The following is a 21,063-nucleotide window of genomic DNA, read 5'->3' on the forward strand; positions in this document are numbered from 1 at the left end:
ATACTACAATTAAAATATTTTTTAAAAACTTAAAAAAATAAATACCCATTGGATATACAGAACTTATTACAAGGTATGAAAAACAGAGTTTATTATATACATGTTCATGAATGTCAGGTTCTGTGCCAAGAGTTAGAAACACAGAGATAAGCTGGACCTACTTCTTGCCTTCAAGAAGCCGTTCTCTGGTGGCAAGAACGGTCACAACGAGAGACAATGACAGCACAGGGCCAAGTACTATAATGTGGGTGTGCGTGCAAACACAGAGGCGGGAACATGCTCTCCTACCATAAAGGCATTCCCAAAGGCCCCACAAATGAGAAATTACACGGACAAGAATTTTTAGGACGCTTTTGTGTTGAGTTTTGTCTAAAAAGGGGGAGAGTCATAGTTTATGCAAAGTCATAGGAAGTATGAAGCAGTATGTTACATGAACAGTTGAGTGTCTCTGAAACGTAGGGTGAGTCGAAGATGACTCACCTGGATGCTTCATGAAATTTGGCAAAACCCCAAGACCTTACTGACCAACTGGCAAAGAGTGAAGGGATCCAAACGCAGTTTGGGAGCCGGGTTCTTCCGAGCACAGATGCATAGATAGACACTGATGTGAGGCACCACCAGCTGTATCCTTTTTAGCTCAGTGCACACTGAAAATGCAAGTCTCCTAGTCCAAAGTATTAAGAATTCAAGATGGTGACAGCAGGGCCCTTTAGAGTGCAGGGTCCTCTGCAGCTACACAGGTTGGATGCTCAGGAAGCTGATTCTGACATAGGGCTAGGGAGAGACCTGCCTCTCATCTGTAATGTGGCGGGGCCTAATTCCCACCAATGCCTTCAGCATTGTAAAAGCCAGACTCCCACCTGAGTGATGTGAACAGAGAGAATCAGTGCAACATAAGCCCAGGCTAAGAATTCTGACATTTTTGTTGTTTGGCTGATTTTCCTCTTCCCAGCACAAACACCGGTGCAGAAACATTTATCTCTTTCTGCTTTGACAAACCTCTCCTCCCCTTCACCAGCCCCTAAAGCTGGCCCTAAGAGCAAGTGTGTCTGCAAAGTCAATAGGCATCCGGATAACAGAAGAGCAGCTTTGCAGAGGTCAGAATAGTAAGGGGTGGAAGCCATCTGGGACTGGAGTAAGGTCCTGGGCAAACATGAGATAGAAATTTCAAGACTACAAATTTCAAATTTGTATCTAGTGACAAAATTATTAGTGTTTACATTCTTTTCCCATTGCTTCCCACTAAAGAGATTTCTGCCTTTGCTTCTTTAACATCTCCTCTTCTTCCATCCTCTCAGGACGTTTCTGTCTTTGCCAGCCAATTCTTGGCCCCTGAGACACAGAGCAAGAGCAATAGGTAGAGAGAGACAAGACTTCTTGCCAGTGTAGAGTGAAGAGTCCCTATGGGAATCATGCGTGCATGCTCAGGCGCTCAGTCATGCCCGATTCTTGGCAACCGCGTGGACTGTAGCCCACCAGGCTCCTCTGTCCATGAGATTTCCCAGGCAAGAATACTGTAGTGGGCTGCCATTTCCTATTCCAGAGGATCTTCCCGGCCCAGGGATTAAACCCACACCTCCTGCATCTCCTGTACTGGCAGGCAGATTCTTTCCCACTGAGCCACATGGGAAGCCTTTCCATGGGAAGCACCTAAAACAAATATAAGAAGCCAAAGGAAAGTGAGAGCAAAAGGAAAGAGAGAGCCTAGAGGACCCCAGTTTTAAAAGAGTTTGTGGATAGGAATTGAGAATAAGGTTGTGAGAGAGACTTGGGTAAACCATGAGATAGGAGAGATACAGGAGAATGGAAAAAGGGAATATTAGATAATATTGCTGAGTGCTATGACTTGAACTTCATTTTGATGAAATAACATTATTTGAGGAAAAACATTAAAAATGGAAATTGCTCACAGTTACTCTTGTCTATTGGGCTGGACTATGTGGGATCTGAATTAATCTTGGGTTACACTTGTATTCTATGAGATATTAATAAGTACTATATACACATAGGGAGACAAATATATGCACACTGAATGATTCAACGGGCAAGTAAATCTGTGAAATGCTGTATCCCATATCTTCCTCTTAGAAAATCCCATAGCATCCCCCTAGCATCTTCCTCTTAGAGAATGCATTAGCATAAAGGCTCTGAGAAGTCCTGTACCACAGAAAGCTAATCAAAGCTGCTTAACCCAATGCTTCCTGAACGTATTCTACCATATGTCCCAGGATATATTTTACTGTTTGAATAAATTTAATATAGTACAATTTTAATAAGGCTGATCTTAAGCTCTCCTGTCTCAAGGTTTAGAGAAGGTGTTGTAGATGAAGTATATTTTAACTAGTATTGGAAGGATGGGGAAGGTAGGGAGTAGCCAGTTCAGTATATAGAAAGGAATGAAAAATAATGAATAAATAGCTCAAGACTGGTGAGCAGTTCCCTGGGGTTTCAATGCAGAAAGAAAGGATCTGTTGCACTTCAATTTATTTTCATCAGGGAGAAACTCTCCCCACCTCCTGGTGCGATGTCACGTGGGTGCTGAGAGGCCCGGGGCCGGAGGCGGGGCCACTCACCTGTTCTGGACCATGCTCATGGCCAACACCCCCCGCCTCTCTTGTGATGTCACGTGGGTGCTGAGGGACCCGGGCCCCAGAGGCGGGGCCAACTCACCTGTTCTGGACCATGCTCATGGCCACCCAGTCCGCAGGGTACACGTTCTTCCCAATGAGGTCCTTGAACATGATGAACGTCTCCATCAGGAAGTCCTACAACAGCAAAGCAAAACACACCTGCCATCTTGCTTTATAGGAAATGACTGGAAGGACCTAGATCTTGTGAGTTGTTCAAACTTTTGCTTTTTTTTTTTATGGAGGTGCAGAAAGGGACGGGGCATAGCCTTTCATTATGTAAACCCAATGAAACCAATAGAGGTGGATTTTCAAATGAAATCTTACAAGTGATTACCAGGAGACTGTTTCACAGATATAAGTGGAACATGAATATGGAATGTGAAAACCCTCTCAAAATAAAGCACTGTTAATTCTGTCTTTGGGAGTAAAGGAGTAAATGTATTCATTGATATGGCAATTTTTTAATCATCTTGCCAAATATGCATTTGAGGAGGAAATAATCTACACTTATGAATGCATCTCAGGTCATTGAGCAAACAAACTATTATTAAAATGAAACATCTAACTGCCGTACTGTAAACACAGCTAATTCATATGTCACAGGCACACGCATGAGCAAGCTAGAGGAAACACGGCAGGGACTCCCTCCCTCTCCTTTTAAGAGGCTCAGAGTGGACCTCAACATGCTCCACCAGGCTTGCGATGGGTCAGACTTGTTCTCTACCTTTGGAGAACATAAATTCAAGACAAATTCAGATAGCAAAGTGAAGAAGCGCTGACACTAGGAGGAAATGAAGTTATCCCATCCATTTGCTTTGTGTGTGTATGCTCAGTTGGTCAGTTGTGTCCAACTCTTTGTGAGCCATGGACTGTAGCCTGCCAGGCTCTTCTGTCCATGGGATCTTCCCGGCATGAATGGACTGTAGCCTGCCAGGCTCTTCTGTCCACGGGGTCTTCCCGGCATGAATACTGGAGTAGATTGCCACTTTCTTCTCCAGGGATCTTCCCAACCCAAGGACTGACCTGGCATCTCCCACATCTTCTGCACTGCAGGTGAATTTTTTTACTGCTGAGCCACCCATTTGCTATAGGCAAAATTTAAAATCCATAGGAAACCTGTTCAGAGCTCTTTCCTTAAGCCAGTGGTTTTCAAATTACTTTAACAGCAGAATTTTTTGTTTGGAGAAAATCTTACTTGGAACCTAATGTGTAAAACAGATAAAAGTGGAAACAGCTCTGGTTGAAGTATGCATGTATGTATGTGTGTTGGGTGTGTTTATGGTAGAAGACAGTGAGGTTGGGAGAAATATAATTTGAAAATCACTGCTTAAGCTCAACTGTAAAATTCTGGAAATGAGATTGGCTCCTTTCCAGCAACCATTGCTTCTAGGGAAATTTACCCCAGAGACTAAAGTCCCAGTTTCCACATCAGCAGAATGGGGATAACATCTACCTCAAATGGTTGATTAAGTGCACACTGTCTATAAGACACTCCACGCAGAGCCCAGCCCACTGTGAGTGTTCACTACATGCTCAGGATGACGCTGGTGAGTATAACTGTTCATCCTCGGGATCACCTGGGGAGGTGTGGATGTTGCCATAGGCACAGTCCCTGCCTGTGGGAATGGAGAAGACCTCTGCCTCACAGATGGAAAGCCTGGCTTCTGACTGGGAAGGTGCAGCATGGTGTAGGCTTTCCTACACCATGGTAGGAAAGATGGTAACGACTCTGCCTGCAATATGGGAGGCCCAGGTTTTTCCCTGGGTCACAAAGATCCCCTGGAAAAGGAAATGGCAACCCACTCCAGTATTCTTGCCTGGAAAATCCCATGGACAGAGGAGCAGGGCGGGCTACAGTCCATGGGATCGCAAAGAGTCGGACGTGGCTGAGCGACTTAGCAGGGTGTAAGGACTGGAACAGAGGTTCAGACCGTCCCTCTGCCATATACTGCTGTGTGGCCTTGAGCAAGCAGACTGGAGACTTGTAACCATGGCTGCTAGTGCCTCTGCCAGCTGCTGGAGGGATGGTTGAGAGAAGCATGATTCAGTACAGAGCGATCTGTTTCCCACCACCCTCTCTTCCACTGAGGATCAAAAGTGAGGGATCCAGTCTATTTCCACGTCCCATGACACTGAGGAGGGAGAAAACCTTAGGCTATTTAGAGTTCCTTTTGTTTCTTTTTTTTTTTTGTATAACCAGAAAGAGGTTCCCTTTCTTGCCAATCTTACTCCAGCGAGGAGTCCTCAAAGCTAAACGGCCGAAGGGACAGGACATTAGTTTCCTATGGTTCTCCACTCTGTGAGCTTGGCACAATTCTGGTTCCTGTGTGTCCTTCAAGGAGAGGTAAAAATGAGCCCCTGGCAGCAGAACCCCTGAAGCTGGCGGTAATAAGGAGACAGTGACAAAGGTTCCATACTGAGGGTAAAGTGCCTGCTGCACTCTGGGGCAGCTTGGGCTGGGCTTTCTTTTGATGACATCATCTGCTGCAGAGGTCCAGCCCCCCAGCCATCCGCCACAGCAGACGGTCCTGTAGCAAATGAATCCTGAGAGGCCAGAGGAACAAAGGGCTCAGAGACCAGTTTTCTCTATGCGTGTGTTATTATAATACAATGATGGCTGCCTTTTACTGGACTCCTACAATGTGAGAGCTACTGTTGTCTCATTTAATCCCTTCACAATGCCGTGACATAAATGATATGATCCCCACTTTACAGATGGGTAAACTGAGGCTTAAGAAAGGTTAAGTAGCCCACAGTCGCAGCTAGCCAGTGACAAATCCTGGATTCAAACCCAAGACCATGTGACTCTAACACTCATGCTCTTAAGCCTCAAAATGTCTATGATTCATCAACAAATATGGTTTCAAGTCCTATGTAGACTAGACACTCAGGGCTCACATCTGACATGGGCTGAAGATGTATTTCGGGAGTGATATATACAAACCCAAGTGGAAGTGAGAAACAGGGAAGCACATGAACATTTCTGCAAACCGAGACCCACACACGTAAGGTTCATGGAAGATATTCTTGCCCTAAACTCTCGGGAATCTAGAGAGCACAACGTGTCTCCCAACACTGCCCCAAAGCATTCTGTAGACTCACCACAAGTTCAGAGCTGGTCGGGAAGGTCTCAATATAGAAGGAGTAGTGCTGGTCACCCATCTGGTTTAAGACGGCTGTCATACACGCCACGAAGTGACTCTGCAGGAAATCAAATGCCGTGGAACAGTGGAGAGGTGCACCGTTAGATTCACTTTCTCCGTTTGCTTGACTTCAGACTGGAAAACATCTCTCCATCCCAGGCTAGTATAACCCCTCTCCAACCCACCCCCTCTAGGGGTGGAGAATTTCTTCTTAGCAGATGAGCATGTGGAACTTCTCTAAGAGTAAATGTCTCCTTATGGCTTATTCATCGCTCATTCATCCAAAAAAGCATTTATTGAACATCTATTATGTCCCTAGGACTATAATAGGAGCTCCAGATATAGACAATAAGGATCTGACTTATTGCCTCTCCAGTTGCTTTACATTGGGAAAAGAGCACTGTATTGATGTCAGGAGATCCAGCTTGGATCAACATTCTGAAGACAATTGATTTTCTGGTAAATAATTTTACATGTCTAATCTCCAATTGTTCCATCTGTAAAGTGGGACAGTAATCCACCCACACCTAACCCAGAGATGTACTGTAAAGATCAATGGCTTCTATGGTGCCTTGAGTACACTGAAATTCCCTATAGGAGCATTGGCGGTTGGACCATGAATCAGCCAGTGAGAAGCCAGCAGCTGTCAGGACTAATGTCTGTCAGCAGAATTGAGGGGGATCTACTCTGGGAACCTGGTATAGGAAGTACTGACCATACATCCACCAGCTGGGGAAAGAGTGTCTTACCAGCACTCAAGAGTGTCTCCTGTAAGATTCCACTAGGCTGCCTACTTAATCAAAGGAAGTTCCCTGCCAAGGGCAAGCCTGTGGTGGATGGGAAGCTTGGGGTGATGCAAGTGTCTCCAGGGATCCCCACTGCTAAAGGGTGTCAGATATAAGCTAAAGGGTGTCAGATATAACACATCATAGCTGTGGGTCTGGAAGTGTTGTGTTTGAACCAAGTATTATATCTGTATCACAAACTACTAACTTTGTTAAAAAAAAAAACAAAAAAAACAAAACCGCTAAAACCAAAAAATGAAAAAACTTCTCCCTTTGTTACAAAAATATAATGTGAAAAAAACTCCTCCCAATTTCAGGTTTACAGTTCAGTGACAGTGATAGAAGAACAGCCTCGATGTCCCCAGGAAGCTCCTTCTGCGTTTCTCCACAGGAAGTCTTTTGGTCAATTGAATGTTCTTTAAGTTCATGTTCCCAAAAGTAACTCCCAAAGACATGGATTCTCAATTGCTTCTAGGTTCTTTCCAATTAGGACCTTAGGGGATAGCATGCTTTCCCAGTCAGCAGGACTAGCTATGTAATTTGTGGGGCTCAGAACAAAATGAAAATGGAAAACTACTTATAAAAATTCCTCAGAATTTAAAGACAGCCCTTCTGAGCACTGGACCAGGTCACACACTGGGGAAGGCAGCGCTGCCTGTGGGTGACCACCACACACACGCACAAGTGTTCAGAAAACACGCAGAGCTGGCAGGAGTGCAAGGAGCAACATCAGTGACATTGCTGGGCACTGGGACCGGGAGCCTTCTCCCTGGGGCCAACTGCCCTGGCCACCCTGGAGTCCAATCCTTCTGCCTGCTGAGGCCCCCAGCGGGTGATGGTGAGTCTGTGAAATTATCCATCCCTTTCACACCAGACAGAACGCCACCATCACTGCTAACTTCACCAAGTCCCATGGAAACCAAGAAACAAGTTCATTATTGTTTATCCCTCCGGCCAGGCTGGATACAAGAGGGGACCGATCTTCCGAGTAAGAGGTGTGTGTGGCAGGGGGGTGGGCACACACGCGTGTATCTCCTCTACTCCCTCCATCTCTTCCGTGAGGAGCTTCCTCCAAGAATTCAGCCAGTGGCCACTAGAGGTCTTTGCTTTTCACATGGTAGCTGCCGTGCAGTTTTTTCGGCTTTTTATTTATTCCTACGTGAGCAGACCCACTACACTTCTTGCATATAAACAGTGAAAATTACAACATAAAGGACTTATTATTTCTTCTTTTGGAGTAATTCTGCTGCTGGCCAAAGCCTGGCTCGTTTTGCAAAGAAATGAAGGGCATTCTCTGCAGGTAATTCCACTGCTTCAAGGTAAGAGATCTGGGTAGGTTTTATTTTTTGTGATCCATCATCCTTTCAGAGCAAATGCTATCATTTCTTGGACAATAGTTTACTTTTAAAGCTTGGGCTTAAATGAGCCCTGGGATTGTGAGCTTGTGTGTGTGTGTGTGTGTGTGTGTGTGAGAAAATCCACCATGGTCGGAACTGCAGGCTGCCCCAAATGCACAGATACAGATCCGGAATGCTTGTTATTTCCAAAGGTTTGATTTGAATTTGAAGGGGGTTGGGGAAGCAAGCAACAAACCTCAGAGGTCAAGGTGCCTGGAAATTATCTTGAAAAGGCTACTTGTCTTAAGCCTTCCTTAGAGAAACTTCCATGCTTCATTTTAAATGAAAATAAAAGGGGAAGGGGATTCCCATGCCGTCTCATTTGGAGAGAGTGACTATTTTATGAAAGAAACCACTATCTTTTTATAAGGACTTGCTCAGTTCATCGATCAATCAAAATTACTTTTACCAGCTTGTTCATCTCTTGATTCTAACTACCCCACAGAAAAACCTGGCTGAGTGCCTTCCAGCAGGATCTGTAGTGTGTTGTGACTGAAGTTTGGACAAGTTACCTGCATTTGGCTGTTAATGAGAAATGACAGTGCTTTACTTCCAACTGGAAGCTTTCCTTTTTTTCTGCTATGGTGTCTAGCCCACTTTAGTATCAAGTCTGTCCGAAATCACACCCATGTGACTGACTGATTTGTGAAATGGCATGAGACACCAGCAGCAGGTTCAAATTCAGTAAAGGCTCCTCTTTGTCATTTAAATTAAGAGCCAAAACCCTCTGTTCATCATACAATGAGAGAATGGTAGAATCACGTTGTGTCTCTCTCACATGTATCCCCTTTTCAGCAGAGCCCTCAGCTCAGCAAGCCGCTTCTTTGCTCCCTGTCCTCTTTCCCTTTCACAAGTTTGAGACCTTCGGTATCCACCATGTCTGAAGGTTTAGAAAGCGCTGTAGGGGTTGGGCGTGGGGGAGAAGACCAGACTGCATTTGCTGTAGCAACTCAGACCTTCCTGATGTTGACACTGCTCAAACTTTACAGTGCTGGAGCCCAGACTCCCAGCCCTGCCAGCAACATGGCAAAGCCTGAAGGCAGCCTGGGGGACAGAGGGGCGGGCGGACCCCCTGCCGTTCAGGCTGCTGAGAAGGTCCTTCTTGCCATCCTTGGTGGAAATTTTGTGGTCAACAGATATTTACTATCAGGGCGTGAGGCAGCCACTCACCCGTACCCGAGCAGCATTCCAGCTGCCCGGATAGAAAATTGCTTCTTAAAACCAAATGGCAGGGGGAACTGCATATTAAATTCCGGAGAGAAACTGTATCTGAGATGCTGGCACAAACCAGGCAGAGTCACCTCAGCTCCATTCGGGGTAGCTTAAAATGTAGCTAATGAATCACAGCATGAAGAGACATGGTTTGAAACTAGGTCAAATGTGTAAAAATAAATGCAATCATTGCCGGCACTTGGCTGATGAGGGGCTACTTAATGCCTTGAGTGGCAGGGCTTATTTGCCGTATAGAACCCTCTTCAGTGATCCATGACATTCAATCCTCTTAATTAATTCACCCCATCAGTAAGTAGGGAGGTCCTGCACACCTGGGAGAGAATTGAAGCTCCAAAGGAAAACAGTCAGGGTCTCTTTGCTGTGTGATGGCAAGAGAAAATGAGAAACCCAATATTGTGTCATTAGTATTAATTAACTGGGATACTGGGTGATTGCGATCAGGAGAGTCGCCCTCTCCAAATCAATTTATTCCTTTGCATAAAAAACCATCACCGTGATCATCATATGACCATTGTCATCCTCCTCCTCTTATTGATAAGGCCAATAGTTTTGGCGCACAATACTCAAACATATCTATTTAACCTCTTCTAAAGCAAACACACCTACACACACGGTTAGGACCCTGCAGGGCTGAGTGAGCCAGGAAGAGGTGATCAGTCTGCCCTGCCTTGAAGAACTAACAAAACAAGGGGAGAGGGGCATGGCGGATGCAAATGCACCCCTCCCCACCTGAGGTTGGTGGGAGTGATGAGATCTCAGAGGGAGGGAAAGAGCCAACTTCGGGAGGTTGCTACCTAAATGCCAGCATTACTATGCGATGCCAGCTGGTGACACGTTGCCATAGTAACTTCAAATAATGTGCTCTACCAAAATAAAATAAAATACAGAGCGCCAAGGAGAGGAAACAAGGGAGGAAAGTTTGCATGCTGAGGGAGATGCAAAGTTTTGCCTACGGGGCCATCGCTTTCATTTGGAGACTGAGAGTAGCCGAACACCGCTCTCAGGTTGCGTCTCCGTTCACCCGCGTGTCTGCCATGTGGTTATATAACAGATTTGATTTTGGGGTGGAATTGGTACAGTCTTTGTGATAGATCCAGGACCGGAAGTGGGAAGCTATGGTGTCAAGGAAAACAAGGACTCTAAAACCCCATCATCTTAGCAATTTGTCAGGAAGCTGAGAGTTACAGTTTGCAGCAACCTTTGGGGAAAGTAGTGTATGCAGTCTGTCTTAGCAACCACTACGTGCTGGGCCCTGTGCTAGGCCCCCAGGTGCAGCAGTGAGCCGGATGGATAACGTTCTCTCCAAAGAGTCTGCATCTGGTTCTGCCACGATGTAGAACATCAGGTGGAGACCTAGGAGCCAGACCGCCAGAGTTCAAATCTCAGCTCTATCTATCACTAAGCGCGTGACCTTGAGCAGGGTCTTGCATCTTAGAGTGAAAGGGAATAGAAACAGTTCTTACTGCATACATTTTTGGTGAGAATTAAATCAATCTGTGTAAACCTCTTAAAACATAGAAAGCCCTCAAAATGATCAGCCATTAGTATTATTGCTGTTGTTTCTGACTCTGACCCTGAAAAACTGTGCAGATTGGCTAACTGAAATTTCTGACCTGGACAGATGAAATGAGGACTCCAGCTACCCCTGACTGTCTGTGGATGCATCAAGCACTCCCAGTCGCAGCTTGGGACACGTGGCTCAGTGTCCTTTGACTCTGAACATGGCTTTAGTCAACAACACGTCCAAAGAAAAGCTGTTTAGTAAATAGAGCGTGTGCCTCTTTGAGCAGTGCATGATGGGAGGTTCTTTTTATTTGGGACAGTTGCTGGCAGGTAGGATAGGATGAATGACAAAGTGCCCACTTTGTTCAAAAGCCTGAAATGTAACCGTTTTCATCGGAAGCTTAGTACTCCAGCTGTCTGGTTTTCGGAAGAGCCTCTCCTTGTGTGCAGTGACATTCTTTGGTTACCCAGGAATCCTGCTGTGTGATAGCGTAAACCAAGTCACCTTCCTTCAGGGAGAAGATTCTTAGTGGGCACAGATCCAGGGGTTTTGTGTAGCCTGCTCCATGTCAAAGTGCAACATCACAGGAAGACAGGAAGGTGCCACTTAGATGCTGTGCACTCTGGATACAGCTGGACACATTCTGTCTGTACAACACAGCAACCCTTTGGAGCTAGCTATGTGCACCCCTGCCTGGCACTGTGGGCATTAATGATCAGCTCTCCAGAAACACTAGGGCCAGACAGAACCATAGGCACAGCATCTCCTCAGAGAGCTCTTCTCATTGATGAAGAGCAGGTGGGGAGAGGTAACAAAGCGGCTTTGAATCCAGGCTGAAGGGCAGACTGAACTGGCCACACTCTCTTCCTTTGAAATGAACACTTTCTGATCTTGATTGCAGCCTGTGCAGGTGGTTCTGTAGTGTGGGGTCACTTTACATCTTCCAAAGGATACCGTGAGGTGTTTTATCACAAAGGGAGGTGGAAGGCAAGCAGATTCTGTCCATTCATTCCTCGGGCTTAGGACTCTACCTTTGTCATCTCACTGAGTCATCGCAACAGCCTCAAAAGGTCAACTTTATGCCCATTTTACAAATGAGGAAAGTGAGATGCTTCGAGGTCAAGCAGTTTGCCTAGATAGACATTTAGAACAGGATGGGGCAGGGATAAAAATCTGGGTCTTTCTGACTCAAAAACCTGTGTTCTTTTTGTAAATCCACGATGTTTCTCATCTCATCACTGTCAGCTCCACCTGGGCAGAGGATTTTGTCCTTTAGGCACTGCTATATCACCAGAATCTAGAACTGAACTTTCACATAGCATAGGCTCAATAAATATCTGTAAGATGAAAGACTGAACTTATAGTATTCCTCATCTTTAAAAGGATGTTACGGGGATAACTCCCCCAAACTCTGAAAAGTTAGGGTCGTGTGTAGAACATCTTTGCCTTAGGAGAGGACAGAAATTAAAGAATGATTGCTCTACTCCTGATTATTGTTCTTATTCCATCTAAAGTTGTATTTGATTAAGCCAGAGTGAGATCATGGTTTCGCGCTTTCCTAAATTTAACAAATATTTCTTGGGCACTTACTGCGCTCCAGGCATGGTTCTAGGTGCTTTGGACACACATGAGTCACGAATGAGAATAACGAGGGATTTGTTCTTAAGGAACTCACATGCCCACTAGGCAGAGGGTCAGGGATGGGGAAACACCACAAGCCAGTGAATACATAAGTGAGGTCATTTTAGGCAGTGATATCTGCTGCTAATGAAACAGTACAGAGAAATGAGATAGAGATGGGAAGGGACCTGTTTTCAATAGGGGAGATGAAGGTGGCCTCTTAGAGAGCTGACTCTTGAGTGGAGATCTAATGATGAGAGTTGGTGATGTAAAAAGCATTCCAGGGCACTTAAGTAGCAAATGCAAAGGCCCTGAGGTCAGATGTGCTTGGAGTGCTGGAGAGTCCAAAAGAAGGCCAGAAGGTACAAAGTGAGGGAAGGCAAGGAGAAGAAGATGAGGTCAGAGAAGCATCCCAAAGGCCCTTGAAGGTCAGGGGCAAGGGCCCGGGTTTTCTTCTAAGTGCCATTGATTTGGGTTTTAAGAAGCCAAAGGGAGGCCACTGATTTGGGTTTTAAGAAGCTCCCGCTGGCTTCTGTGTGTTTCAGGAGGCTCCCTTTGGAGACGCAATTTGGTGTCTTCTCATACTCTTCCAAGACGCTGGAGTTGTTTCCAGGTGTGACCATCCCCACAATGTCAACTCTCCTGGTTTGTGGTAGCTTCACCACTTCTCAGCAAGCATTTCTCACTAAATGACTGTTTTATAGCAGCGTCTTGGCCTTTCTTCAGCAGGTGAAATTCTAGTTTTACGTGGATCTCAATTGTCTTCAAGTTCACTGGTTTGTCTCCCTGTCATTTATAGCTGAATGAAAGGGAGGGAGCCTGCTCCGGCATCTCCCAGTCTATGATGAAAGCCATTCGAGCTCATGGAAGTTGAGAAGCCTGCTTGCTAGGAGAGGGGCTATCATTTAGGACACCTCCGTTTTTAACTGAACACAAGATGATTTTTCTAAATGTTTCTAATTACATCTGTGAGATGTGGGTGGGGAAGTTCACAAATGTGACAGAAAAAGGAATTGTTTCAGGAACAAGGATTTATTCTCAGCACACACACCAATGATGGTCTTCCAAGCTTTACACTGAATGCCTCAGGAAGGGCTGCACAGAAAAGCTTGTGTTGAGTCCTAGACAGAACAGTACTGTTCTCGCCTCACATGTTCCTGAGAAAAGTCAAAGCCAGGAGCATCACTAGCATGCAGGCTATGCATGAGCACCCTAAGCAGCCTCTCACCTTCTCCTGCAAACATTTGTATCCAGGTTGCATAAGACACCAAAGTCAACCGTCAGCAGGAAAAATTGTCATAAAAAGATATTATGACTCATAAAGAAGGTACTGTGGGCTGAAGGATAACAATAATGACTATAACTTCAAGGACTAAGTGTGTGTCGGGCAGTGTGCTCAACCCTCTGTTGATCCATCAGTAAGGACATTTTATAGGATTGTGGCCAGGAAAGGAAAGAGCTGGGAGAGAGAATTAGTATCAAACAGACATTCCTATGTCAGACACTGAGCTGAAACATATGTCGATTGTCACAGCAGCTGCCAGTTACTGAGTGCATACTATAGGCCAAGCACCGTGTGTGCCTTATTTCATTGAATCCTTCCAACATGCAATCAAAGTTGGTAAAATGACGTGTACTTTACAGATGAGGAAATCAAGGAGCAGGGTGGTGACATGACTTGGCTGGCTCAGCTTAATTCCAGAATATTGTTTTATAATCATTATATCATCTTATCAATATGAAAAGCAATACCTCCAAGTATCATGAAGAAGGAAGTGCATGATATTTCACTCCACCACGCCTCCTGCCTAACCTTGAATATTGTGTGTGTGCGTGTGCTCAGTCATGTTAGACTCTTTGTGACCCCACAGATGGGAACCCACCAGGATCCTCTGTCTGTAGAATTTTCCAACAAGAATACCGGAGTTGGTTGCCATTTCCTTCTCCAGAGGAGCTTCCTGACCCAGGGATCAAATGTGTCTCCTGTGTCTCCTGCATTGACAGGCAGATTCTTTACCACTAGGGCTACCTGGGAAGCCCTAACCTTGAATATTAAGAATATTCAATATTCATTTCAATCCAATAAACATCTAAATGTTAAGGATATTCTAGAATCTCTTGTGCCTTAACAGAAATAGAAGGGTGGGTGGAGAGATGGATGGATGGAGCTAGGCTGGCAGATTACATAGGCAGATAGACTAACTGGTAAGCGTTGTCACATATTTATGTAAACAAGACCAGCCCTCTAATGACTTTGCCCTATGGCTTATAAGTCTCCATGATTTTAGGTTCAATTGAGGATAACCCCTTCATTTTCTACATTACTTGGGGTTTTGAAGGCCAAGAAGGGTTCAGTAAGAAATGCCAATACCAAATATTAGGAAATGCATGCGGTTTCTCATAGAAGCAGCTTTCCTGGAATGCATGAAATACTAAGTACTGGGATCAAATACCCGCTCTCTTCATCATGCTCTGGATCTTTGGACAAGTTGCTTTACCTCTTGGAGCCTCAGTTCTCTGGTCTCTGAAATGGGGATAACAGTGCTGACTATAGGACTGCTGTGAGGATGTGGTGGAACGTGAGTGCAGCAGGCCCCTGTGGATACTGGCAACACCAGAGGAACTCAGAAAGCCTTCCTGCAGAGCTCAGCCTCAGCCCTGTTTGTGGTTCTCCAGGAATAGTGAGTTGGTCAGCTGGGGCAGTGTGGACTTAGCTTCTGGGTGACTCCTGGAGGATGATCTAAGCCTCCCTGTGGACCTGGGGAGCTGCACTGTGGGTGATGACTGATACGAGCTCGCCATGCCCTCTGTTTCCCTGCACAGAGACACCCGGTTTCAAGAAGCGGAGATCAGGCAGACAGTGTGCTCACAGTCACAGCCGGCCAAGCAAAAGAGGTTTCAGGAGGGACAGTTACTCTGTGCAGTAAATGGTGTCTTTAGCTGACCCCTCCTGTTTCCTTCATGAGGAATGACGACAAGTGAAGACACGTGAAGAAGGTCTTACACATCGTGTTCTAAACTTCAAGCTCAACTTTTCAACTGGGTCTCTCCTGGCACCTCCCCACAGGGCCAGCTGCCCCTGCACACTCAGCTATGTGGTCTGACAAAGACCATCAGGTGTGTGCTGAGGCGGCCTCTGTGCAAGCTCTTCATACTGCCCGACTCAGCAGTGCATAACTGAAGCAAAGACACACCCCTGGTGTGTCAGTCCACACTAGCGGAGGGTTTTCCCCTTTCTGAACAACTCCTCACTCCCAGTTAGTCAATCAATTAGCAAATACTTACTCAGCACCTACTATGTGTAAGGAACTATATCAGATATGATCATGGGTCTTACCCTGCAAGTCTCAGACTCAGAGGGAAGATTCTTTTTCTTCTTTTTTCCCTTTAGTGTTTTTTCTCCTCTTCTTTCTCCTCCTCCTTCTTCCTTTTCTCTCTCTCCCCCTGTCTCTCTAATACAGTAGTTCTAGCCTGGAGGCAATTTTGTCCCCCAGAGGGCATTTAACAACATCTGGAAACACTTCTGTCTGTCATACAGAGGGAGGGGGGAGGTTGACATGTACTGCTTAAAGGCTAGAAAGGCTGCCAAACATCCTATAATTCACAGTTCAGCCCGAACAACAGAGAACGACCCAGCCCCAAATGTCACCAGTGCGGAAACGAGAAACTCTGATCTGCAGAGAGACACCCGTGACAGTGCTGAATGACATGCAAACGAGAGCTCTAGTTTTCTCTAGGCGTTTAAGAAGTGGGAATAACCTTTGTAGTTAGGAATGCTCAGGAGAAGTTTCACAGAGCGTGTGGGATTTGAAGAATGACAGGAGTGAAAAAGATGAGGCAAATGGGAAAGGACGATTGCAATAGGAAAACACTTCATTTCATGATTTGATTAATTTGATTGATTGGTGGTAACTGCCTAAAGATTTGTGAGAAGAACGATTCGAATGCCAAGTCGGAGCTCAGCAGTAAAGAGTGCGGCAATCGATTAGTGATGTCTGCTCTAGCCAAGGGAGGGGGAGGGATAGTATTATTACATGTGCTGAGTGTTCCGTGTTCCACTTTGACATGGAACACTGGGAGCAAAGAAGCAGAGGTGAAAACAAGCAAAGTCCTTTGGTACAACAGAGGTTCACAGAGAGAGATTCCAGGAGATATGTGGAGGGGCAGACTGGAAGGACCTTAAAAGCCAGGCTGAGGGCTTTGAATCTCGATCTGTTGGTAATGGGATGTCATGCAGGCATCTGCCTACTGGGCTGCCTTCAGGCCAGCTCTGCTGACAAGGTCTTGAGAACTAAAGAAGGCTACCCAAAGTCCTTGCTCTTTATTTCTATAGAGGGAGGACTATTTCATTTGTTAACAGTAAAAACTGGCAGAATTATCATGCTCTGGCTTCTACAAAGCTGATCCCAACGATGAAAAAAATCCTACGAAGCTGAACTCAGAGAAAATTTTTGAAAAGCTGACTCTATAGGTTCACATTAATAAGCTCCTGTAAAGCCCTTTTGGATAGAGCATTCCTTCTGATGTTATTCACACAAGAGACAAAACAAAAGAAAACCTCAAGGAGGAGGGGACGGAAGGGAGTAGAAGTCCATTCCTGGGGCTCATGTTCCAGCTGACCCCCTGACGGGGATGCGGACACTGCCCTGCCTACTGACCCTCCGCTTCCTGTCAGCCCCCAGCTCCCCGGCTGGCTGGCTCCTCCTCAGGCAGTTTCCTCTTGGTCTTAGGAATGATACCTCATTGATTTATTGGTTTGCAATTTTCCAAATGACATCATACTCTTTTTTTTTTTTTTCCATTCTTTCCCTTTGCTCATCTCACTCCTCTTAAATTCCCATTTGTCCCACTTCGACTTCCCTGTCCTTTGGAATGGTAACAACAACTTGCAATTACCATCCTCCGCAGTCCGCATTAGCTGCCTGCTGACTCCCTCTCCTGTCATCATTAATAAAGGTGACACTGCAGCTTGGCATGAATGCAGGTCCTCCCCCACCTGCCAGCCCTCCCCTTACTGGGAACAGGAGGCTCCCTGGCCACGGAGCCCCTGCCTCTGACACTTGCCTCCTGCACACATCTCCCATCCCTGTGTTCTGCGCCACACCCAATTAAAAATCAAGGGGCCCAATGAAAAATGCCAACCAGAGAGCTGGCCTGGTGGCACCCAGATATCAGATCAACTTACTACAGCCCCACATCTACTAATTCCATCCAGAAAAGAAAAAAGATGTCACAGTTTTCTGGACTGATTTGTTCTTTAAAACCCCTGCTGACTCTTTCACCCTGGTAGGCCTGGAGAAATCCTAGCAAAAGTCTAATTGAAGTCAAAACTTAGAATTAAGAGAGTTGATGAGAAGGGTGATTCTTGGGAGTCTTTGTAAGCAGCCTCCTTGCAGCACAAACAGCAAAGCCATGGACCAGAGAGGTTAGGTGGTTTCCCCAACGCCACACAGCCTCTGGAAGTGGCAGAGCTGGTTCTGACCACAGTGCTGAATCAACTGTATCATCACCTACCACCTCCAAACATTAGCCCTTGAGTCTCCAAGTTTCCCACAAACAAAATGACTGTTCTTTCCCACTTTTATCTCAGCCAAGGGGTTGTACTGATTCCCGAATAAATAGACCTCAGCCAAGGCTGATGTTTGAGATACGCATTTTTCTTTAACTTCTTCACCACTTTGGGGAAGAACAAGCTATTGAGCACTAATTTCATCTTTCAAAAAAATTGAACGGGTGTCTCTATTACCACTGTTCATCCCTACTTTGATCTATTACATTCTGTGCCCAGCATCCAAATATGGTTAAGAACATCAAATTAAAAACCAAAAGATTGATCACTGAAGTCACTCTGTGTAATGAAAATTGTCTGTGCGTTGAAGTGGCCTCAGGGCAGGAACAGGGGTGGATGTGGGGGCCTTGCTAACGTCACTTGGCCCTGAGATCCTCTAACACACAGCCCACAGGCCTTGTGTAGCTCACAGAAATGACTTGTTTGGCTGGAAAGGTGTTTTAAGAACAACTGACTTGTTGTCAACATTTTAAAACTAGAAGCTATTATAGTAAAAGTTGTGGATTTTCAGCTTCTCTTGGGTATTCGGCAGATTCAAAGATAGCCATTCTGCATTGTGCATTCCCACATGGCAACGCCGGGAGCTGCCTCCTGAAGTGGGAAGGGGTTGGGGTGTGGGGGTGGGTAAGTGCTTTCCAGGTAGCCACAGCCTGGCCTCATTCAAGAGTGACCAACTTATCCTGGTTTGCCCAGGACTTTCCCAGTTTTAGCACAGAAAATCCTGTGTCCCAGGAAACTTCTCAATCCCTGGCAAACATCCTACCTCGTTCCTCTTTTATATACCTGCCTGGGTCATGTGGGCACTTGCAGATAAGGCCTCTTCCCTGCTGCTTCCTTCATGACCCCCTCCTGCCTCCTCAAAATGACATTCAAGTCTCCCCACCATATGAATCCTGTTTCTTTCCTTGCCTCTCTTTCCCACTTCCATGCCATCTACTCTAAACTTCTCTTCACTCTCCTGGTGTTTCCCCAAGCAAAGGATGCCTTCTTTTATATACCATGAAGTCTAACTCATTTTTAAAGACTTATACATATGCCATCCCCTCCTCCAGGAATCCTGATGCTTTTCTGTACAGACAGAACCAGGCACTTCCTCTCTCTGCTCCAATAACACTCAAATCTTCTCCTTTCACTGTCCTCACTGCCGTTAATACAGCATCGAGTGAGTAGAACCTGGGGACGACTTTTCCTAAGGACACAGAGAGAATCAGAATTGTGACAAGACAAAAAAAAAGTAAAAACTGTAAAATTTACTTTGAAGTCCAACTTTGTGGTTATGAGTTATTCACCTAAATGGAAACTGGAAACCATCCCATGGTGATATTTAGCATTCCAAAGTCCAAGAACATCTGGGTCTCCTGAGCACTGATATACAACTCTCCTCCTGCCTATAACAGGGACTTGTAATCATATACCCAGGCATCTGTGTTCTCCACTAGCTCTGGAGACACTGAAAGGCAAGGACCTTCTTCCATATCCTGTACCCTCTATGATGCCTGGCACATAGAAAGTGCTCAGTTAAAGCCTTCCCAAATGGGTGAGTGAGTGAGTGAGTGAACTCCCATCAAGAAGACAGGAGGACTCCCACTTGCTGTGATTTTAAAGAAAAACGTCTTCTTAGCTGGCCAGGGCCCACAGGGCCTCTGTTGTGTTAGCTGACTGCCCTGAGCCGTATTATGAGATAGAACAACCAGTCTATGATTGGGGTCAAGCTGTCATTCTTTTGGTCGTTTCTCATAAGATCATAAGATTACAAACCTCTGACAGCTTTAGGGTCACTTTTGATAAATAAAGAGAATTCCAGCAGTCTAGCTTCATACTGAACATTTCCCCTGGGACACGCTGTGGGCAGCTCATAGTAAACATGTCAACACTGTCTTCCTTTCTCAGACTCCTCTTCCTCCTCCTTATGCACTCTGTCTCCGAACCACCCACTAGCTCAAGAAGACACTCCAGCCCTAGTCCTTGATTCTGCTCTCCACCCCACCTCTACCCCCCAGTCCATAAATCACAGAGCCCTGGAGATCAGACATTTGTCTTGAATGCGTTCATTTCTCTGCCACCGGTCTCACTGCCTGATTGAAGCTATCCTATTATCACCACCTGGATTATCGCAGCAGCACCATATGCGGTCCCCCGCCTCTGGCTTTGCCCCCTCTAGTCTCCATTTTGCAGTCAGAATGTGATCTTACTGAAACAGAAATGAGACCAACTCTCACTCCCGCTTAAAACCTTCAACAGACCCTACTGACTCTTGGAATACAAATTCAAACCTCTTAGCACAGGGTGCTATTCCCTGCATGATTGACCCCTTTCAGCTTAATTTCTTCCCCTCTTCCTACTCGCTCCTTTAAACTCTACTATCAGGCCACACAGAATTGGTCTTGATTCCAGCCTCAGCATGTGCACACACACACACACACACACTCACACACACATAATTTGCCTCATCACTTCTACTGAACTTCGTATTCTCATATTTGAAATCTCTTCCTCCAGAAATGCTTTTGTGATTCTCTGCAGCCCCCGCTGGGTTGGAGGTCCCTTTCTGAGCTCTCATGCCCTGGAATCATCACTCCGATGGCATTGGTCAGAGTTTTGGGGAGCCCTCTCCTCATCTGTCTATCTGTGTTTAAGACAGTGAAGACAGAGACTGGGGTAGGGTCCTACTTTATTCTTATATCTTCATCTGCAATATAGTGCCTGGACTTCCCTGGTGGCTCAGAGGGCAAAGAATCTACCTGTAATGCAGGAGACCTGGGATTGATCCTTGGGTTGGGAAGACCCCCTGGAGAAGGGACTGGCTCCCAGCACTCCAGTATTCTTGCCTGGAGAATTCCATGGACAGAGGAGCCTTGCAGTCTATAATCCAAGGGGTCGCAAAGAGTTGGACATAACTGAGGGACTAACATTTACTCACTTGCACACGGGTACTCAAAAAATGTTTGCGTAATGAATGAATATATGGTCTCAGATGGAAGACATGGATTGGGAAGGTACCTAAACGGCACTGCTTATTTAGGTCTGCTTTGAGGGGAAACGCAGATAGGTAAAGACCTCTCTTCTAATCAAATGGGTCCCTTGAGGGAACTGGACTAAAGTCTGTCATGGAAAGTAGTTTGTTCACATCACACTCAAGTGTGATGGCTTGAGCCTGAGGGGGAAGATTCTGCAGTCCCAGT

The 21,063-nt window shown here is 45.7% G+C and overlaps 1 protein-coding gene across 1 annotated transcript in view; it reads right to left on the reverse strand.

The window, feature by feature from the left end:
• The window catches only part of DOCK2 (dedicator of cytokinesis 2), a 467,146-nt gene that overhangs the window by 114,340 nt on the left and 331,743 nt on the right, over nt 1-21,063 (reverse strand). Inside the window, exons 28-29 of the mRNA XM_010854580.1 lie at nt 5,733-5,831; nt 2,671-2,765 (exon numbers count right to left, since the gene is read on the reverse strand). Coding sequence (XP_010852882.1) covers nt 2,671-2,765; nt 5,733-5,831 — 194 coding nt within the window. The remainder of the gene's footprint in view (nt 1-2,670; nt 2,766-5,732; nt 5,832-21,063) is intronic.

Source organism: Bison bison, unplaced genomic scaffold (assembly GCF_000754665.1).
Source record: "Bison bison bison isolate TAMUID 2011002044 unplaced genomic scaffold, Bison_UMD1.0 scf7180017864343, whole genome shotgun sequence".
Taxonomy (NCBI): Eukaryota; Metazoa; Chordata; class Mammalia; order Artiodactyla; family Bovidae; genus Bison; species Bison bison.